Here is a 19,677-nt window from a genome sequence, read left to right on the forward strand (position 1 = left end):
GGCTACCATTTAATTAGCTTTTCTTAACTTTTCAATATAGTACTCTTTTTGATGTGGGACACAACTTTGCAGCACCTAGATCCACCTATTGGTAAAATTAAAAGATTGATGTCCTTCCACAGAATTTGAATGTAAACGTACCATGCCTGAAAATGGAGGATATGGAGCACAGTGTTTGAGAAGGGAGTTAATGTTCATAGAGAAAAGCACGCCCTAGCAATTGCAAAAAACAATACTCTAATTCCAGTCCCTTGTTTTACTGATTTTTCTATTGCAGTTAGCTTTGTTTGGGCTTCCATTGGGCGGAAGGGTACCCAGAGCAATCCCACCAAGGAATTAAATTCAAAAGGAAAGGCAAGAGGGAAGGAATTTGGTGATGCTAGAAAACACAAATGGTGAATAGAGAGGAGTCAGATGTTCTTTTTGAGAGAGACGTAGAGCTTCTGAAGAGTCCAATTGTGAAAAATTCTGAAGTGGAGTAAAATGAAGATGTGTGGCCTGGCATTTTGAATGAGCAAAGCAATTGTCATCTAATCTGAAAATGTGGGATTGAATGTATGGGTTGTCTTGACAACAGCGTGATTTAATATACTTAAAAAAAAAAAAAGCTCTATAAGCATTATAAATAATGGAATACCCATTTTGCTTTCAAGACAGTGATAAGCAGGTTCTGTAAGGTGAAAGAACAAAGAAATCCAGGACGTCAAATAATTTTTAAATATTATTTTTATTTAAAAAAAGAAGAGTTACTGGAGTATGTAAGAGGTGAGAAAACAAAGTGTAATGAGGTACTGCACAAACTAAACTTCTCAATTTTGTTAGTCAAATAGACCGCCCGTTTTCAATTTCGTGTAAAACTCGTGACTCAATTTCCTCAGCAAGAATAGCAACTGTGCTTTGATCAAAATAGAATAGAATGGACTTCAGCACAGCACACAATATGTACTGCAATAAAATTGGTCTAGTATGCTCTCTTTGCCAATCAAAGACCTAACGCATACAGCAAGCAAGCAATTATTATGGCTTGTTTACTAAATATTTGTCTCACTGGAATTGAAAAACATGTAATTTTCATACTGTGTTGCTAAGCCTACAGTTGTTCTTTTCAAGTCATGCGGAAATTTTACAATATACAGCAACATCAACATCTCTTACATTGTATTAAAGTGTGCAGGTAGTCTGAGCCCACTTGTGCAAGGCAGCTGCTGTGTCACATTTTGGTGTTGTGAGAACTGTGAGAAAAGCAATAGGCTCATAGTCACAGTGCACTGCTATCTACAAGTGCTTATGGTCAGCTTGATGATTATTCCAAAAACTTACTAAGACATCTGTTGTTTGTGGTTTCTTGTTTTCCCCTAACAGCTTTGCCTGAAGCACCTGTGTGCAGCTTCAAGCAAGCAGCGCTTCTTCCCTCGCATTACTTGCCCTCAGTAAGAACAGCACTGACATTTGTCCTATTATTTTGCCCATAGCAATTACTTGTAACAGTGTGGTGGTATATGCTGATCCATGTGAGTAGGGGAGGAGTTGCGTGTTTTGCCTTCTAGATTAATTCTGTAAGTTGATTTAGACTTCAAAATGCAGAAATGCATTCGCTTCTGTTATGCTAAATTATTTTAATATGGCCTTTTTCAATTGATTACCATAGTTGTTGAAAGCATGCACCAAAAAATCCAGATCTTTAATCTTGTGCTTTTTATACATTCAGTGTGTTGTACTTTAGCTTGCAGTCTTTCCGTTTGAGACAATCCATTTTTCCTTTCATTTTCAATTTCTTTAGTGGTTACTGTTTTTGTAAAGAGAAAGATCATTCCTTGGATTGATTTTCTCTTAAGGAGACACTCTTGGAAATCTTAGTTTGTATTGGCTGAAAGAGCAGGGAGGGAAGAATTATAGGCAAAAGAAAGGAATTTTTGTAAGGGGAGCCACAGGTCAGAGAACTTATTGCTGGAATCAACTTCATTTTTTTTCTTTTTAATTTTGGCAGAGATAATTTTGTTTCATTGTGCCCTTTATTCATTTAATTTCTACCTATTTCAGAAAGATCTACTGATCTCTCAGGTTGTCTTATGCTTTACTTTTACTATATCTGATGTTAGGTCTTAATCTGAAAGAATTAGAGGAGTGAAGAATGCACAGCCTGCGTTCAAAACACAATAAGGATAAGGCTTCACAATACTTCATGAAGTGAGCATGTTTTGAGATCTAGAAATTAGTTGGCATGGGTGGGGGAGGGGGGAATAAAAAAGAAAAGAGAAGAGTAGGAAAAAGAAAGGAGGTTTCTGGTTAATATTTACAAGTATTGTAGTAACAGAGTTTGGTCTTGGTATTGTTCAGTTTCATTAGATCTACGCAGTGTGTTTGCACATGGTGCCCAAACGGTTCTCTTGGCTTCAGTAGTGATTTCCGGGTGTGAAAGAAGTGTCTTTTCATTTGTCACAGCTCTGTGTAAGAAGCAGTTATCAAAGGAAACATTTGAGAACAGAGGTGCAGACAGCAGTGTAGCTGTGCCCCTGCTTGTACGCTTTGCTTTGCGGTGACTTGCTCATCTGCTTTACTGAAAACAGGAACAGAAACAGAAGAAACTCCTTTGTCGGAGTAACAGCTCTGATATAGGTTCTGTTGCATAACATGAGATACTAAAAAGAAACAGATTAAGTTGAACAAACAAGTTTATTCCCTGTGGTTTCTGATGTCAGCGTTAAAAAGTTTCCTTGGGAATTCTCTTGCTCTTTCCAAAACCTATTTCTTTTTTTCTTTTCAGGTCATGGCAACCATAAAGAAAACAGCCCTTTTCTCAACAGTTCAGAAGCCAGCAAAGGAGGTGATTACTATGACAAAAATCTGGCCCTGTTTGAGGTAATTTCTGACTGTTTTTCACAGTTTTGATGTGATTTGTGATCTTCCAAACCCGGAGGGACTGAACACATGTTATTTATCATTCAGTGGAATGTGGAGCATTGCAAAGGCTCAGGTGCTTTGGTACCTAACTCTCACTGATGGGGATCCTGATAGCTAAAAGCCTTTGGTGTGTTTAAGTCTATAAAGTACTAAAACATAATGGTAGCAGAAGTGACCTGAGTAGTTTAAACAGCAAAGCTGTGGTTACACCAGCTGGACCCATACAAAATTGAGCACAGTCGTCCTCCTCACCTCACTGGCACTGCAGTAAGTGAAAATATGTCATGGTCTGCCAAGACCAAGTTTCTAAAAGGTATTTTCAGAAGTTGAGGTTCTGGGGAGCGGTGCAGAGAGTATGTGATTGGCTCTGCAGCTGTTTTCCAGCAAAGCTCCTGAATAATGGCTTCACAGCCATCCTGGGAACTTGCACCCTATGTTTCACATGCTGGGAACTCAGTTCCTATGCCCAGCCAGGTTGACCCTTGCAGAGTTCAGCTGTGTGGCACTGAGCCTAACACATACTTATGTGCCTGCTGCCCTGGAAACACTACAACTTTGTTTTTATGGCAGTGTGCTTGAGCTAAAGACTTTGAAGCATGCTCCCAGCTCTGGTGTCTCCTTCCTCCAAAGCACAGTAAATTTGTGATCAGGATGAACTCACTTGCATGTTGTGGAGGGCTGGCAGTTTGTGGAATTTGATCTGCTGTTACTTACGCGCCTGCTTTTCTCATAAGCAACAGCACAGCAGGACTGCAGGCTGTTTCTGTAGTACTAAAGAGGAGGAACAGAACATCCCAAAGGCTATGCTGCCCAACTGAATGGGGAGCATGTTACCTCAACCTCTTTCTGGAAGTAATCATAACCAGATTTTTGAAGATGAAACCTGTAGATTTCACAGATGAGATCTGAGGAAAGAGTAAGAAAAAGGATACTTAGTTCATGGCATCCTTTCAACCGTTCGGAGTGGGTTTATGCATCAGATCCCCCTAGAAACTTCGTGACAGCACATGAATATACGATAAAGCTCCAGACAATGAAATCTGTCTTAATCAGATTTTATTTTCTGTATAGAGAGTAATTTCTCTTTGCCTTGCATTACATATTGTGCAATTTGACATGTAAAGCAGTTCAGTTTCAGAGAGAGAGAGAGTAAGGGAGTGACTTTGTCCTGGTTTTGTTTCTTTGCAGGCTAGCTGTTTCACTGGGCTGCTTTTTTTTTTTTTTTTTTTTTTCTTTGTCTGAGGAAAGTATTTGTTTGCATGGAGAAGCCACAGATTTGGCCTTGAAAATGCTTTCAGAAGCAGATGTTGGATGGGAAGAATGTAAAACTGTGAGGCACTGCAGATGTGGCTTCTGGGATTTAAAAAAAAAAAAAAAAAAAGAAATCTAGATCCACATGAATAAGATTACAAAGTTTGAAAAATATAATAAAACAATCAGACCTCAGTCTGCAATGATATTGCTGCCTTACTTGTAAACTTGACCCTTTTAAAAGTGTATCTCTTTTTGTCAATTATGTTAGAGCTGCATATAAGGCATGTATTCAATTTCTTACAGCCACAGAGCTCAGAATTTGTCTTTACTGATACAATTTGTTTTATCAGTACCTAAGGAGAAGGGGAGGGTGGTATATAATGCACACCTGTTGCCATTTCCTAGCAGAATTGCCCTTGTTTCAGAAAATAAATCCTCTCATCAGTGCAATTAAATACTCTCTGATTCCCTTGCTTTTACTCATGGAAGGCCTGACCCCAGCAGCTCTCCCTCAATGCTGTGATTCACAGAAGTTGACTGGTTGTCTTCTTCCACAGGAAGAACTTGATATTCGACCAAAAGTGTCATCTCTGCTTGGCAAGCTGGTCAACTACACTAACCTTACCCAAGGTGTTAAGGAACATGAAGAAGCAGAAAACACTGATGGTTCCAAGAAGAAAGTATCAAAAGTGAGTAAAGATTCTTTCCATGGCCAGCTAATCAACTCAGTGATTCCATGTGTGGTTTTGGAGAACTGGACCCCTTTCCGCTTTATCTTAACTTCTGTAGTTTGAAGGTGTCATGATAGCTTTGCAAAGAGCTTGTTGGTGAGTAGTAAGGTGATAAAAAACAAAAACAAAACTGGAACCAAAACAGTGGTTGGGGATAATGCACTACAGTACCGTTGCATATACCCAGTATGGATTTAGATAGATAGGATATGCTTTTAGCAGTGAGTCAAATCAACAGTGACAAAAAAAGCCCACAACTTTTTCACAGTGCTGGTTTAGGTTCCTGGAAGCATTTGAGATCTGTGAGCCTGGTAGGTATGACACAGGGCTTGCAGGAGGCAACACCCCTCAAGAGTGGTGGGTGGAGGTCAGATTGGGCGCCCTGGGGCAGCTGAAGTATCATTGTGGTTGCTAGGCGTTTAATCAACTGAATTCCACCCCAAAGGATCTGAATTGAGATCTTTAGCCTCTTTGGGCTGGCTGTAGTAACTAAGCTGAAGGTGGGGTTTGATTGTTGGTTGTTTGATTTCTATCGCAAGCACTGTGTTCTAACTGCTGTTCTTAGTGGTCTGGCAGCCAGGCAAGCACTTCAGTTAGTGCTAAAATTTTACTGGCATGGTTGCATTTTATTGCATTTGCAGGCCTATCAGTTTGCTTGCAATTTTTTTTTTCTTTCAAAAGAAAATTTTAAAAACTGAGATAGCATTTGAATCCTACAGATTTCATCCTACAGCACTGTCAGAAAGTCTTCAGGTGTTTCGAACAGAAAGAAGTGATAATGCTGAAAAACAGCACTGTTGTTCTCAAAGAGGAAACGTGTAAATCCCTGCTGACTGCTGGATTCCAGCTTTCTTACACACATTGTTTCTTTACTCTGCTTGTTTTTACACTCATGTTAATAAAGTTACTTAGTCAACATGATTCTTGAAGTTGAATTTTATCCAAGACCACAAATGCTAAAGTATTGTGATACTGTGGTCAGTATGTCATCACTACAGGTCTGAGTGAAGGTTGTCTAGGTACTGTAACTGGGTTTTGGTACTTCAACCTTACTTTTAAAAAATAATTTAAACATTTTAACTATTGCTTTTGTATGGTACTTAGTATTACGTTAACTGTTGAGTCTGTTCAAAGTTTTTACCTTCATATAACCAATATGAAATTTCATCTGCATCTATGTTCAGCATGCTTTTGAGGGAAATAAAGCCAAAGATCAGCTGTTAATATGGTGATGTTGCATAAGACAAAAAAAAAAATAAAATTACTTCTTGCAGATTGATTATTATCTTAACAAAGGTAAAATGAAGGGAGATTCAAATAAGTACAGCCATTACCATTTGAAACAGTTCTGTGCATTTTTCCCATTTATTTCCTCATCAACTGCCTATCCAGGATACCAAAGTAAGATGCAGTCTAATCTGTAAGCTCATTGCTTATTTTTGTGTTGACAAAGAATTAGGAGAATTTGGTGGTGTAGTGTAATGTTGGTTAAAGAAGTTACAGTATAGCTTTGTAGGAAAGAAATGCAGCAAATAACAGGCAAGTGAGAGGTTGTTTTTAACTTAAAGGCAAGACAGTCCTTGTGAAAGCTCTGCTTCTTTGGTAACATGCACTTTGGGCTTCTGGTTGTCCAAAATTATGCCCTACTAAAATGTGTGCTTACAGACTTCTCAGATGGTTGCTGTAAAGTGAGTTGGGTAACTATTCCAAAAGTGACAGAATCATCCTGTGTTAATATCTCAGGATTTTCGATGTAAACACTGTATTTTCCTTAAGTGAATATTTGCCTAACTTGTCTGTCTCGGAGATAAATTACATCAATTGCAATATCATAACAGTAGTTTGAATTTCTTATCCCCATCTTGTCTTAAGCAATATGAGAGTTTAAACATCTTGTAGAATATAGTTGAGTTCTTGACCAATAATTATGATTAAAAACTGAAAATTCAAAACTAGCAACTATGCAATGCTGTACACTATAATTGTTACAGAACCGTACAGATGAGAAGCAGGTGGCACATTCTGGTTTTGAGCATTAGCTTTGATAACTGATTCATTGCTGAGTATTCTGTCAGCTGTGCTCAGCTAGTATGTGTCCAGCTGGTGTGACCAAATGTGAGCTGCCTGTCCTGTTGTGTCACTTACTGGAATTGGCATCTTGTAGACCAGAAGTGGAGTGAGGAGGGTTAGCAGACTCTAGATCTGGTATCCCCCAAATCGTACCCTTTTAAATTAGAGAGGAGAGCATGAGAAAGTGCACAAAACTGTGTGCACATCTAGTACAGAAATCTGAATGGCAGGTATTTAAAAAAGAAAAGAGATCTTTCTTCCAAATGTTAAGCTTAAGTGAGCAGAGAATGATGTGCTTTGCCTTGTTCGTGACATCTGCTTTCTCAGGTGACACAACCAAAAGAGACTTGACATTTCCACAGACTCCAGAAAATATATTACGTGATGGTCCTCCCTTCTGAACTTTTGGAATGATCAACACAGTTTGTAGAAGGTGCAAACAAAGATGAGAAGAATTTCAGTGCAAAACCCCTACGATTTTATGAAAAGAGGTTGATATGGGCATGCTACCCTGTTTCAGCATTCACATTAAATATTTTTGATTGCATAATTCTTTAGACATCAGAAAAAAATTGTAATAGGGTAGAGATTTTGATTGCTGTTAATGTTTTCTAAGTACAGTCTTATATTAAAGCACTCAGTCACAGCACTGTGAAAATATCCCCTTCTCACGGTAGAAATTACATTCAGTATTTCAGTTCATGTATCTTTAATAAGGCAGTGCATTTCTGTGCTGCTGTCTGTCCTCATGCTACAGAGCAACCGCAAAAGCTGTCATTACTGATCTATGTTCCTGAGCCCTGCAGCAAAGTGCTTTGATAACCTGTCATACTGGTACAATGGAAACAGTGTCCTTCAGATTCAGATCAATACTGATATCAATCATGTCTACAGCTGATAAGAGTGAACACTGTGCATGCAGAAACATGATCTGCATTGCAACTGAGATTTTTCAAGATTATTCTTTCCCTTCTCAGTTGAACGAAAACATTCTTCAAAATGTCTGCTTAATTTCCTTTATGCAGCGTGAGGCAACTAACTTGTTTGTTTGACAGCTGTAGAGACTGAACTTAATAACCTTTTTGTTTCAGACTGTATTCTGCTGAGGCTTCAGTACAGGTTTCGTTACACTCATTCCAATGGAGGCTGCTGATTATAAAATGTGTAAGGAGGATTAAGTCGCTGCAGTTTAACTCATGTTAAATATTTCTGTGAGCAGGCTGGTGCAAGCAGGGTTTGTGCATCATTTCATGGTGGTATTTTGTATTCCGCAGGGCAGGAAAATACAGAGTAAACTCCGTATTAAATTTGTCCTAAGTGCCTCAAGTACACTCAGTAATTCTGTGGTTTGGGTTTTGTCTGCTGGCAGTCACTTACGCATCTCCTAAGCTGCTCTACTCAGCAGTAATCTCATAACTGTGCAATTAATGCACGGCTCCTTTTCCTCTGTGGCTAGAGTTAAGTTGTAACTTGATGCACATTAAAAAGCTATTTCAAATGAATGGGGAGGGGAAGATGATGAACAGTAGAGCAAATCTGCCAAATGGATCAAATAGGAATGTGCTGGAATAAAGCAAATTGTTATGCAAAGGAAGCAGGTGCTGAGAGATGTGTAAAGGACAGGCTAAAAACTCACCTGCCTTGCTAGTGCTTGGAAAACTGCATATGGAATATACAACAACTGTGCTCCACCTGCCCTTGCTGCAGAGGAGAAACCTGTTCAGAGGAAGCAGGTATACTATACAGAACAGCCTGAGAAGATCCTCTACTGTAGCATTGAAACAACTCTTTTAAAAATCATTTCTGTTAGTGTCAGAAGATGACAGTTCCTTCCATCCTTACACATAATCATGGCACAGCTTTTAGTTCTGTAGAATGGTAATCTTAGTACATATGGCAGTTGAAGTTTTAGGGACTTCTTTGTAGTGTGGCACTGGAGCTGCTGAGTAACAGCTCTCTTGCCCCATTCTGGCAGGTCTCAATGGTATGTCCATTGCAGACCATCAGCATGTGGTCAAGAGGTTCACACAAGTTACAGCATGTATGGGGAAACTGATTGATCTGATTAACTTTAGTCACTGAGGGAATTCGAAGCTTACTTCAGAAAATTGAGTCAGTAGTTCCTTTTAACATCCTTGTAGTTCAGACAATTGTTCATGGGTTTCCTTAGATGCTACTCATCTGTAATATGTTTAGGAATTCAAGTTTGTTTATAGGAAAAACTATGAAAATTGAGAGGTATTTAGAAGTCTACTCTCTATTCCCCCATGTTTCTGTATTCTTTGTAATTTTAAACATAAAAGAAAACCTTAGGAAATGGAAGCAGTGGAAAACGTTGGCAGAAAACCACAGCAATTTGGGACTCTGAATTTCTGTGAGTGTCAGATGTGCCAATGGTGGAAACACTTCTATTCCTTGAAATAAAATCCTTACCAGCAACACTTTGATATCAGCATTTGGGATCTGATTGTCCCCTGAAAGTAACTATTTAGGCAAAGAGAATTCTGTAAGATACTGTGTCAGATGCCAGCAATGTGAAGTTCCTGTGAAGTCACCTGAGTAATTTACATTTTCTCAGTCACTGTCAAAAGTAATTCAGAGTCTGATGCTAAAATGATTTAAGCAGAAGAAAGGTAGAATCACTGATTCTAATTCTGATCACTGATTCTGTAAAATACACAGAATGAAAAAAATGTGCATTTCTCTACAGTGCTTCAAAATCTCTTGTACTTAAAACACAAAATTATGTTTTGAATTCTAGGAGTAAGATAGGATCTATCCTACTGTGAATCTGTAGCCCTCACCTGGTTTCATCATAAAAATTCTGTGGTTCTACGATAAAATAACTAAAAATGTATTTTTAATAATTCTTAATAATAACTCTTAATAACTCTTGTTAAATGCTGAATATGATTGCAAATGTGAAGATCATAGAACCATAGAATGGTTTGGGTTGGAAGAGACCTTTAAGATCATCCAGTTCCAACCCCCCTGCTGTGGGCAGGGACACCTTCCTCTAGTCCAGGTTGCTCAAAGCCCCGTCCAGCCTGGCCTTGAATGCTTCCAGGGAAGGGGCATTCACAACCCCTCTGGGCAACCTGTTCCAGTGTCTCACCGTCCTCACAGTCTAAAATTTCTTCCTAATATCTAGGCTAAATCTACCCTCTGTCAGTCTAAAACCATTTCCTCTCATCCACTACATGCCCATTCAAAAAGTCCCTCCCCAGCTTTCCTATAGGCACTGATCAGGTACTGGAGGGCTGCTAATGAGGTCAGCCCCAGCTCTCTCAGCTTGTTCTCATAGGATAGATGTGAATTTGTTTATAAATTGATGGTTTCAGTATTAGCAGTTTGCTTTTGTGGAAGTGGAGGACAGTAGTAATTGGTGTACATCTCCCTTACGTTTCTCAGATTTGTGTCATTTGAGAAACTGAAGTTGTATAATCTTGGTTACCTGTGCTTTGAATAATTCCAGGTAATGAATGCTATGTACTTTTTTTTTCAGTCACCCAGCATGGGCACCCTGATGGGAGTGTATTTACCTTGCATGCAGAACATTTTTGGGGTTATTCTCTTCCTTCGGCTGACTTGGATGGTAGGAATGGCTGGTGTTCTTCAGTCCTTCCTGATTGTATTACTCTGCTGCTGCTGTGTAAGTATATAGCTAAAACAATGCCTGGCATGTAACCCCTGTGAAACTGTCAAGAAACTTGGGGAGGCTTCTTTGTAGATGTATGTGTAGTGAAAAGCCAGATTTATGCTAGGCTCTCCTGCTTTGTTTGATAGGCATGTGATTTTTATTTTTAATGTACGTGTGATAATATTTCTAAACTGTCAAACTATTTCTAGTGTAGATACAGTAAAAAAAAAAAAAAAAAAAGTGGTGTTGGTTCTGCAAACAGTTTTTTTCTGTCTGTCTCAGACTGCCTGCCTTGCTGCAGAAGCCTCTGCCAGAATTCCAGCTCTGTGAAGGGAGGGATGCCTATTCTGTTACTGTGCTTTGTCTGCAGACAGCCATTGCTTGACTTGATACAACAGGCATTTCTCAGGCAAAAGCCTTAACAGCATGATGATTAAATTCCTGCTAACTCGTTTTCTTTCAGATAATGACCTGTCAAGGTATAATAAATAGAAATATTGTGGGAGGTTTACTCTAACAAGGAATAAGTTAGAATTTGGATATGTTGTTGACCCTATTAATTCCTTTTTCTTGTTTTTGCAGACTATGCTGACAACCATATCAATGAGTGCTATTGCTACAAATGGTGTTGTTCCAGGTAAGTGTAGTCTGATGCTGCTCATTAGTGGAAAAAAATGTTGCTGTAAGCTATTAACATGATTTATTCCAGATACATTTAATTAAGTAAGGATACAGAGCCTGAATTAATACCTAGTATTCCTCTTCAGTATCAATTAGGCAAAATATTTGATTTTATTTATCACTGTACTGATAAAAAATTAGTTTAATTGAAACCTTAGAAAAGCAGATATGCACTATAGTTTTGTACGTTTTTGTTGTTGTAGTAATCAAGAAATGACAATTTTACTCTCACATCTCTTGTTTCATAGCTGGTGGCTCCTATTTCATGATATCCAGGTCATTAGGCCCAGAGTTTGGTGGAGCTGTAGGGCTGTGCTTTTATTTGGGAACAACATTTGCAGGAGCGATGTACATTCTTGGTGCCATTGAGATTTTATTGGTGAGTAATACTGGAATAGTCATGATTTTAAGACAGCTGGCAGAAAATACTGCAGTATTCTTGTCCCATATTTGCATACACATTCACAAATCAGACCAGAAGGTCTCTAATTCACTATGGTCAGTGTTGACCTTTTAAAGTTATACACACTGTCGATATCTAGAATGCAAAGTCTACTGAAAACATGGATGAAAGTATGACTAAATTAAAGACCCATGCTCATCATTGATAATGTTGGCTCAGTTGCCCTACTGAAATAGGGTTAGTAGCCCTCGATTTTTTTTTCCTGTAAACTCAAGGATGGTTCCTGGTGAAGAGCATGCTGCAGTGATAAACGTTTTTGGTATGGGAACAAGATCACTACAGTAGTATAGACAGAGTTCTGTTTCTGTGCTCCTTCAGCTTGCTTTCTTCTTATTTCAGACATATATTGTGCCACAAGCAGCAATTTTTTATCCATCCGGTGCCCATGATGCATCCAGTGCTATGCTAAACAACATGAGGGTGTATGGAACTGTATTCCTCATCTTAATGGCAGTGGTGGTCTTTGTAGGTGTGAAATATGTTAACAAATTTGCTTCCCTCTTCTTGGCCTGCGTAGTAATATCCATATTATCCATTTATGCTGGAGCTATCAAGTCCATCTTTGATCCACCTGAATTTCCGTGAGTAATATTTCTTCCTTGGTGGGGTATAGCTTTGACTACAGGTTTGGAAGATGGGATTCAATGGAAGTTACTTAAAACTTTATCCTAATACATTGTCAAAGTTTCTTTTTTGTGAATCATTTCCAGATAATTTTTTAGCTGTATATAGTAATATATACTTGTATAGTATATGCAGAGCTTATGGAATAAGAATAGAATAGAAATTCCTTGGGCTAAAATATTGTCACATTCCTTAACTGTTTCAATAGAACCAGATTGTACTGTTTGTGTACAAGATTGATGGAGGTTGATGTTTCTCTGCTTCCCACAAAGACAATCCAGTATCTTAGCCTACAGCTATTGAGTTACTTTCAGGCAAGAATTCATGCAATCCTCCTCAACAAGGAAGAGCGTGGCAGCTCCATTTTCCCCTGGCCAGTAAGAAACGATGTGCTGCTTTTGTGGTTGGAAACTGGTGGTGCATTGCAGTTGCTCCCTCAGAAGTAGAACATCTCTTGGGAATGAGGGAGGTATGATGAGTTCATGCTGAAGCTCCAGTGGAGCTTCCCTTTAATTTGAAAGTAGTTGAGTTTACTGCAAGAGAAGCTCTGCTCTGGAAGTATGTCCCTTGGCTTGTTAAGCTTGTGATAAGGATTCTTAAACTCAGAGCTGAAGCAGCAATAATGTGTATGCATGTGTTTTACCAGAAATGCAAACAGTATTTCCTGATATTGCTGGCAGGAGATGGAATATGGAAATAGAGGAGTTGAGGCTGCATAATTATCTACATTTCAGTGTTGTGACTGAGCAGTCGCAACCCTCAAGTGCTCCCTTCAGATATTTAGGGCCCAAAGATTATAGTAATGTACAACAATGGCAGGTTCACAGCTGTAAAAAATAGTGTCTTCACTTCCTCTCATTATCTTTGTATTGTTCTTGAATGTACTCCCTATCACCCTTCATTGGGCTTTACTCCTTTTTCTTTTATGGCAATAACTGAATATTGTGCTTATCTTTTATACAGGAGGCCAAGGCTCCTAAAGTGGCCTTGTGTCTTCCATTTTCTTGGCTTGAGTGCTTGAGATCTGTGAACTAATACAACTTATTAAAATGGCAGAAAATAGCAAATTTTCACGCCCTCCCTGCTCTCAGTGAGCATTTTATGGCAATGGGAAGAGAGGCTGAATAAACTTCAATGGCAGCAGGCTGTTATTTATGTTGTATCACACTGTCTGTGGATCTCTCTTTAGAGATGTGTGTTAAAAATCTAGAGTGCTGGAATAAAGTTAGGTGGTGAGGTGAATTACAACAGGCACTGGATGATTCCAGGAAAGATAAATATTATCTTCTGACAAGAAGAACTTTTGCTTATTGTGACTGAATTGTATACTTCTAATGCTGAAGCTAAAATGTCAGAAATCACTTAAGTGCTGCTGCTCAGAAACTGGTATAACGCCTTTCACAGTATCTTCAGATATTCTTAGTGTCTTCCATTCCTACAGTTCTGTTAAAATGAAAATAAAAATGTTGCTTAATGTTTCCCTTTCCTTATTTAATGTAAATTGATCCCTGTTGCCAAATTCATTAAATCACAATTTTGCACATCTCCCAAAATTGGTGGAAACATCCAACCTTCAAGCTAAACAGATGCATCGTCTTCTTCCTGCTACCACCATCTTTTTGAAGCTGAGAAATAACGTAGAAAACCAGAGCCACTTGAAGCTTCCATGATGGAAAGGGGGGTGATGGAGAAAGGCAGATTTCATACTGTAGGTGCTGTATAATAATGCTGTTTTTTACATTTTCCTTCCAGAATTTGCATGTTGGGCAACAGGACTTTGATAAGAGATCAGTTTGATGTTTGTGCCAAAACCATAGTTAAGGATAATATCACCGTGGCCTCTAAGCTTTGGGAGAACTTCTGCCACAATACAAACTTAACCACTGAGAACTGTGATGAATATTTTCTACTGAACAATGTTACAGAGATAGCAGGCATTCCAGGAGCTGCTAGTGGCATTTTAAAAGGTGTGGCTTCTAAAAATATAAAAATATATAACTTGTATAAAAATAGTCCAGCATAATTCCATATGCTTTCCCCTATCTAAAGAGCAAACCAGTATAAATCCAGATCTCTGATAAATATTGCTGCTGTTAATTTGCAGTTGTGTGTATATGGATATAGTTACCCATTAAAAAGGCTTAGTGTATTTCTGGGGATTAAAATTGGTATGAAGCTAAAAGAAAGTTACATGTAGTAATTTTAGAGGATAAAATGTGCTTAGATTTGTGTTGACCATTTGCATGTATGTCTTCATTTTGTTTTGTTTTTGAAAGCATGAAATAGAAATTTTCTTTCCCGTAACTTGTGTGTCTTAATTCGTGTTGTTCAGTGAATTGAAAGAATTACATTTGTAATCTTCAGTAGTAGATTCACTGCAATGAGAACAAGTCTGAACTGAAATATGCTTTACTTTTCTGTGGTGTGATGATGATGCTGAAGACAACTTGTGGAGCAATTATTTGGAGAAAGGAGAGATACTGGAGAAAGCACATCATCCCTCTGTTGATGTAGCAGGCCAGAAGAGCAACTTTCATCTGTATGTGCTTTCGGATATATCTACTTCATTCATGGTGCTCGTTGGCATCTTCTTCCCATCAGTGACAGGTGAGAATATTAGGGAAAGGGACACTGTGGGTCTCTAACCTTGATCTTATGTCCGTAATGTATTTTCAGGCATCATGGCTGGTTCAAACAGATCAGGGGACCTCAAAGATGCACAAAAATCCATTCCTGTTGGAACAATTCTTGCTATTGTCACCACGTCATTAGTCTGTATCCTTTTAAAGTCAGTACAGTCCTGGTGCATTGCTAGTGACTCACATGAGTGCTTATGTATCTGATTTGTGGAACTGCTTTCAGGTGACTAAATTAGTGTGAATATGATTGGTCTCCAACACAAAAAAAAAGTTCTTAGTCTGAAAGCTAAATTGCTATCCTATGGTTTTCCAACTCCTTTTTTTTGGTGTGTTTTGTTTTGTTCTTTTGTATTTTAATTGCTTTTCTTTGCTACATAATTGTCTGTAGCTTTTCAGACTATACAAATACAAATTCATATTTTTCTTAGGGTGTAGTGGACTGATGAGAGAAAGCTTCATCCACAGAAATCATAAATTTCAGGTCCTTTAATGTCTTTTTTGTTTGAGTGACTTAAAGTAGTGTATGCTTTGTTGAGCACTTTAAGACGAGACAAACTAGTCTAGTTGTTTAATACATCCCCTGCTGGCAGGTGTGGAAGTTTTACAATGACTGTACTCAGTAGTAAGCTCTGTGTTGCTGTGAATGACTCATAATTTCCAGTGAGAACAGAGCACTTTATTTGCAAATGATGAGGATGTCCCTCAATCTGGATTTCTAGGTGCTGAGTGTGTTCACAGGAACAGCCTTTGTTCCAGTTGAAGATCTCGGGTTCCGTGTATGGAGCCATGGGAGCTTTGCGTAGGAAAAGCTGTCTTCTTAAAAATCTTTTTTGCTGCTAAAGGGATGTTTTTCAGCTTCAGCTGGCCATCGATTTCCTTAGCCCCAATTTATCAGGATAGGAGACTTTCTGAAAAAAAAAAAAACAGACAACCCATCCTTCTAAGCTCCCAAGCAAACAAACAAAACCCCAAAATGATAAACCACCACCACCAAAAAACACTAATGGTAAGACCTTCGAAGTAAAATTTTAAGAGCTTTCTGAATAAATGCCCCCAAGGGGTGCTTGGCTGCAGAGGTGCTTCTTCTGGATCTTCTGCTGTTTTGAAACTGTTTTTTGCCAGACCTTGCAAGTCAGGATCCCAGCTTTTTAGGAGCTGACTTTTCCGTATGTTATTACTGGAACTGAGCTTGTACTTAAACAAACAAACAAACAAAAAAAACACAAAAAACCCAAACAGCCAACAGCAATAAAAATATTTCCTCTGAGTGTAATACCTATTAAACCAGTGTGGCCAAGCTTCAGTGTTATTTTCATTCAGAATGTAAATTCACATGTAAATATTATTACACCACCCAGTGGAAAGCTTGCACATAATTTCTAGGAGAAAACAGTGTTTCTTCTTTTCTTATACTTTGTATTTTTAAATTGTGTTTCAGAGATGGAAGTAGAGCTTATGATTTAAACATCTACATTTCAGTCACCAGATCAAAACCTTTCCTGGAATGCTAGAGCCAGGAAAATTGAATTATGTTATACTTCCCAGTGCAGAAATAGTAGAGTTTAATAACAAAATAAATATTCAAAGACTTACTGGTGATGTGAATGCCCTCAGAGATCACAACAGGAGAAAGTGCCGTCTGTTATTATTTGCCATCTGTTCAAAATATCTTCAGACGCAAGAGGAGAAGCAGGAAAAAGTATTTTAATATTATTTTCTGTTCTATAGTTGTAGATTAAATTGATATTTACGTGCAAGTTATACTTCCTAGAAGGTTATCATCTTTATTGTAACACTTCAAGCAGTATTATTTAAAAATTGAAACTTAGAACAGTAACTGTTTGTCGCTTGTATTAGAAAGTATATATGAGCAGTGGGATGTTAATTTACTCACCAGTGGAAATAGTGTAGTTCAGATGCTTTAGGACAGAGGCAGATAGTGAACTTTTCCCAATACTTTCTAGTTTTCATCTGCCATGTCTAAATAAATCCTGCTTCCTTAGCACGATCTGTACTCAAGACTTCAGTTGTGTATTGTTATTTGGAGCCTGCATAGAAGGTGTAGTCCTAAGAGATAAGTAAGTAACCATTAAGCTTTACTGCTTTAATACTGTACTTTCTTTTTCTTTTAGCAAGGGGTGCTGGTTTTCCCCCACCATCTTCTGTAATTATTGTTTTCTATTTTTTTGCCTTTACCTCTAGGTGACTTTTAAACCATAGTTGTATGTTTCTCACACAGAAACCAAAATAAGAAACCCAACCAGACATCCATGACTGGATAAAGGTTAATATTTGGTTAACTCTGCCCCTAGATTATTTATTTAACATTTTTGTCTGTTAACTCATAATGATGTGTCCAGTACCAGAGTCTACAAGTACTTTTTATTTTTGAAGCTTCTCTCACACTGATTGTCTCATGCCTGTGGACAAATAGGGAAGTACATGTGAATATAATTAAGTCTGAGGGGAACAGCAAACAAACCAAACTACCAAATAAAAACACTAAATCTGCCTGTAGAATTGTCTGATGTTGGGTTGTGCTGAGTGTTTTCAAAGTCTTTTTGTTGTTGTTATTAAGAAATGCAGATCTTTCCCAATGCAAGTACGAAATTGCATACTGACAATGAAATAAGAATTTTATAATGTATAATAGAAAAAATAAGTTCAAATTGCTGAAATTGGGTTATGGATGTTTGCTAGCTGTGTATTAGAAGTAACTGAGATTATTTGCTACTTCCTATCTTTCCCATTGCAAAGAATATCTGATAGTTAATATTTACATGACATTTTCAAACTGACCAAGAAAACTGAACATGACTATCAAAATTCTCCTTTAAATGTCAGTGTCTTGCTGTTCCTCTCTGCAGGTACGGCGATGCAGTGAACAAGAACTTAGTGGTGGGCACCCTTTCATGGCCCTCTCCGTGGGTCATTGTGATTGGGTCCTTCTTTTCTACCTGTGGAGCAGGTCTACAGAGCCTTACTGGAGCCCCCCGGTTGCTGCAGGCGATAGCGAAGGACAACATCATTCCTTTCCTCTGGGTACATATATAAAAAATGACACTCTGTACATAGTAACTAGCCAGTGATTTGACTTTGTGCTCCTGGAAGTCAGATTTGTTTTCCCAGCATTCAAATGAAGGTCAATATTTTTTTTTTCCATGCTCTGTTTTTCTTTGTTAAAAACTGGAATATTTTTAAAGGACTTTGAATTTACTTATATGGTAATTTTGTGAACATTCACATCTAATTTGATGAACCAGGGAAAACCATTGTAGTTAACTCCTTTCTTTAGATAGAGAACTATCTATCTTTAGATAGAGAATTCTATGTTTAGATACAGAAACTCCTTTCTCTTTAGATAGAGAAAAGAGTGTTAAGAAAATTATTAGCGTTTCTCTAAATAGATTGCCTTTTTTTATTTTATACTTATGAAATACGTGGAAAATATGCTTGATATCTAATGGTGAAAGTTGCAAATTGTTTATGTTTCTTCAGGTTTTTGGTCATGGCAAAGCAAACGGCGAACCAACATGGGCTCTTCTATTAACAGCGTTAATTGCTGAGCTGGGAATCCTTATTGCTTCCCTTGACATGGTGGCTCCCATTCTCTCAATGTAAGAAGCAAGGCGGTTACTGTAAAAACAAACAAAAAACTGTGAACTGAAACAAAACACAGAAAACATGTGTTTAAGTTTTAGTCATTTGATTGTATGTCATAACCGTATCCTAAACTGGTAAAACAAATTACTGGAGCCTGAGTTCCTTTTTTATTATTTCTCTAACCTGTGGCTCTTAATATAAATCTATTTGTTTAAGTTCTGGAATGTTCTGTGTTTTAAGTATGGGCATATTTTCTTTGGAAAAATATTGTTTCCAATACAGAATGTTGTAAAAGATAGGGCTGATGTTGTAGATACGTTTCGATTTGTCCAATTAGAAGATCTAAGAACTGTATGCTGATCATTCAGCTAATAAAAACTATATGGTAGTCATACTTCGATAATAAATAATCCCTGTTGTTATAGTCTGTCAATGTGTATGCTGAAAAGTATTGCTGATGTTATATGTTTGTTCCTGCAGGTTTTTCTTGATGTGTTACCTCTTTGTTAACCTAGCATGTGCAGTACAAACGCTTCTTAGAACTCCAAACTGGCGGCCCCGATTTAAATACTATCACTGGTAAGCAAATGTCCAGTGTGCTCAGCACCTGCTGTGTGATGTACAGCGTGGATCTGAGGAGAATCCTCTCCATGAGAGCTGTGGGCATGTTCTCTTTTCTGGATATTGGTTTTAGACAAGGGGACATCAGTGTAATATTCATAGCGGATCTGACCCAGATAATTAATGGAATGAGTTTTGCTCTTACAACGGGATACTGAAACTGTGGGAGACATAGGAGGTTCTCTGGAAGCCATAGAATGTTTAAAGAAAAAGGAGGGAGTTAATAATTGAAGTTAGATTTTCTTTATGCATTTGCTTTTCTATCCCACTACTCACTAATATCTTTGCTTTTTGTTTTAGGGCTCTTTCATTTTTAGGCATGAGTATTTGCCTGGCACTGATGTTCATTTCATCTTGGTATTATGCTTTGGTAGCTATGCTAATTGCAGGAATGATTTACAAGTACATTGAATATCAAGGGTAAGTATTAACTGAATAGGAGATGGTAGG

General features: G+C 38.0%; 1 protein-coding gene across 3 annotated transcripts in view; it reads left to right on the plus strand.

Annotated features, from left to right (window-relative positions):
* SLC12A4 (solute carrier family 12 member 4) overlaps nt 1-19,677 on the plus strand; it is a 45,838-nt gene that overhangs the window by 15,070 nt on the left and 11,091 nt on the right. For all 3 annotated transcript variants that reach the window (XM_042821270.1, XM_042821272.1, XM_042821271.1), the window contains exons 2-15: nt 2,765-2,859; nt 4,713-4,844; nt 10,462-10,608; nt 11,179-11,233; nt 11,526-11,656; nt 12,080-12,321; nt 14,117-14,331; nt 14,807-14,971; nt 15,041-15,139; nt 17,024-17,081; nt 17,871-18,045; nt 18,502-18,620; nt 19,087-19,185; nt 19,528-19,647. In XM_042821270.1, coding sequence (XP_042677204.1) covers nt 2,765-2,859; nt 4,713-4,844; nt 10,462-10,608; nt 11,179-11,233; nt 11,526-11,656; nt 12,080-12,321; nt 14,117-14,331; nt 14,807-14,971; nt 15,041-15,139; nt 17,024-17,081; nt 17,871-18,045; nt 18,502-18,620; nt 19,087-19,185; nt 19,528-19,647 — 1,852 coding nt within the window. The remainder of the gene's footprint in view (nt 1-2,764; nt 2,860-4,712; nt 4,845-10,461; nt 10,609-11,178; nt 11,234-11,525; nt 11,657-12,079; nt 12,322-14,116; nt 14,332-14,806; nt 14,972-15,040; nt 15,140-17,023; nt 17,082-17,870; nt 18,046-18,501; nt 18,621-19,086; nt 19,186-19,527; nt 19,648-19,677) is intronic.

This window comes from Centrocercus urophasianus, unplaced genomic scaffold (genome assembly GCF_019232065.1).
Source record: "Centrocercus urophasianus isolate 14NV4802_14NV808 unplaced genomic scaffold, USGS_Curo_1.0 seq_2, whole genome shotgun sequence".
Lineage (NCBI taxonomy): Eukaryota > Metazoa > Chordata > Aves > Galliformes > Phasianidae > Centrocercus > Centrocercus urophasianus.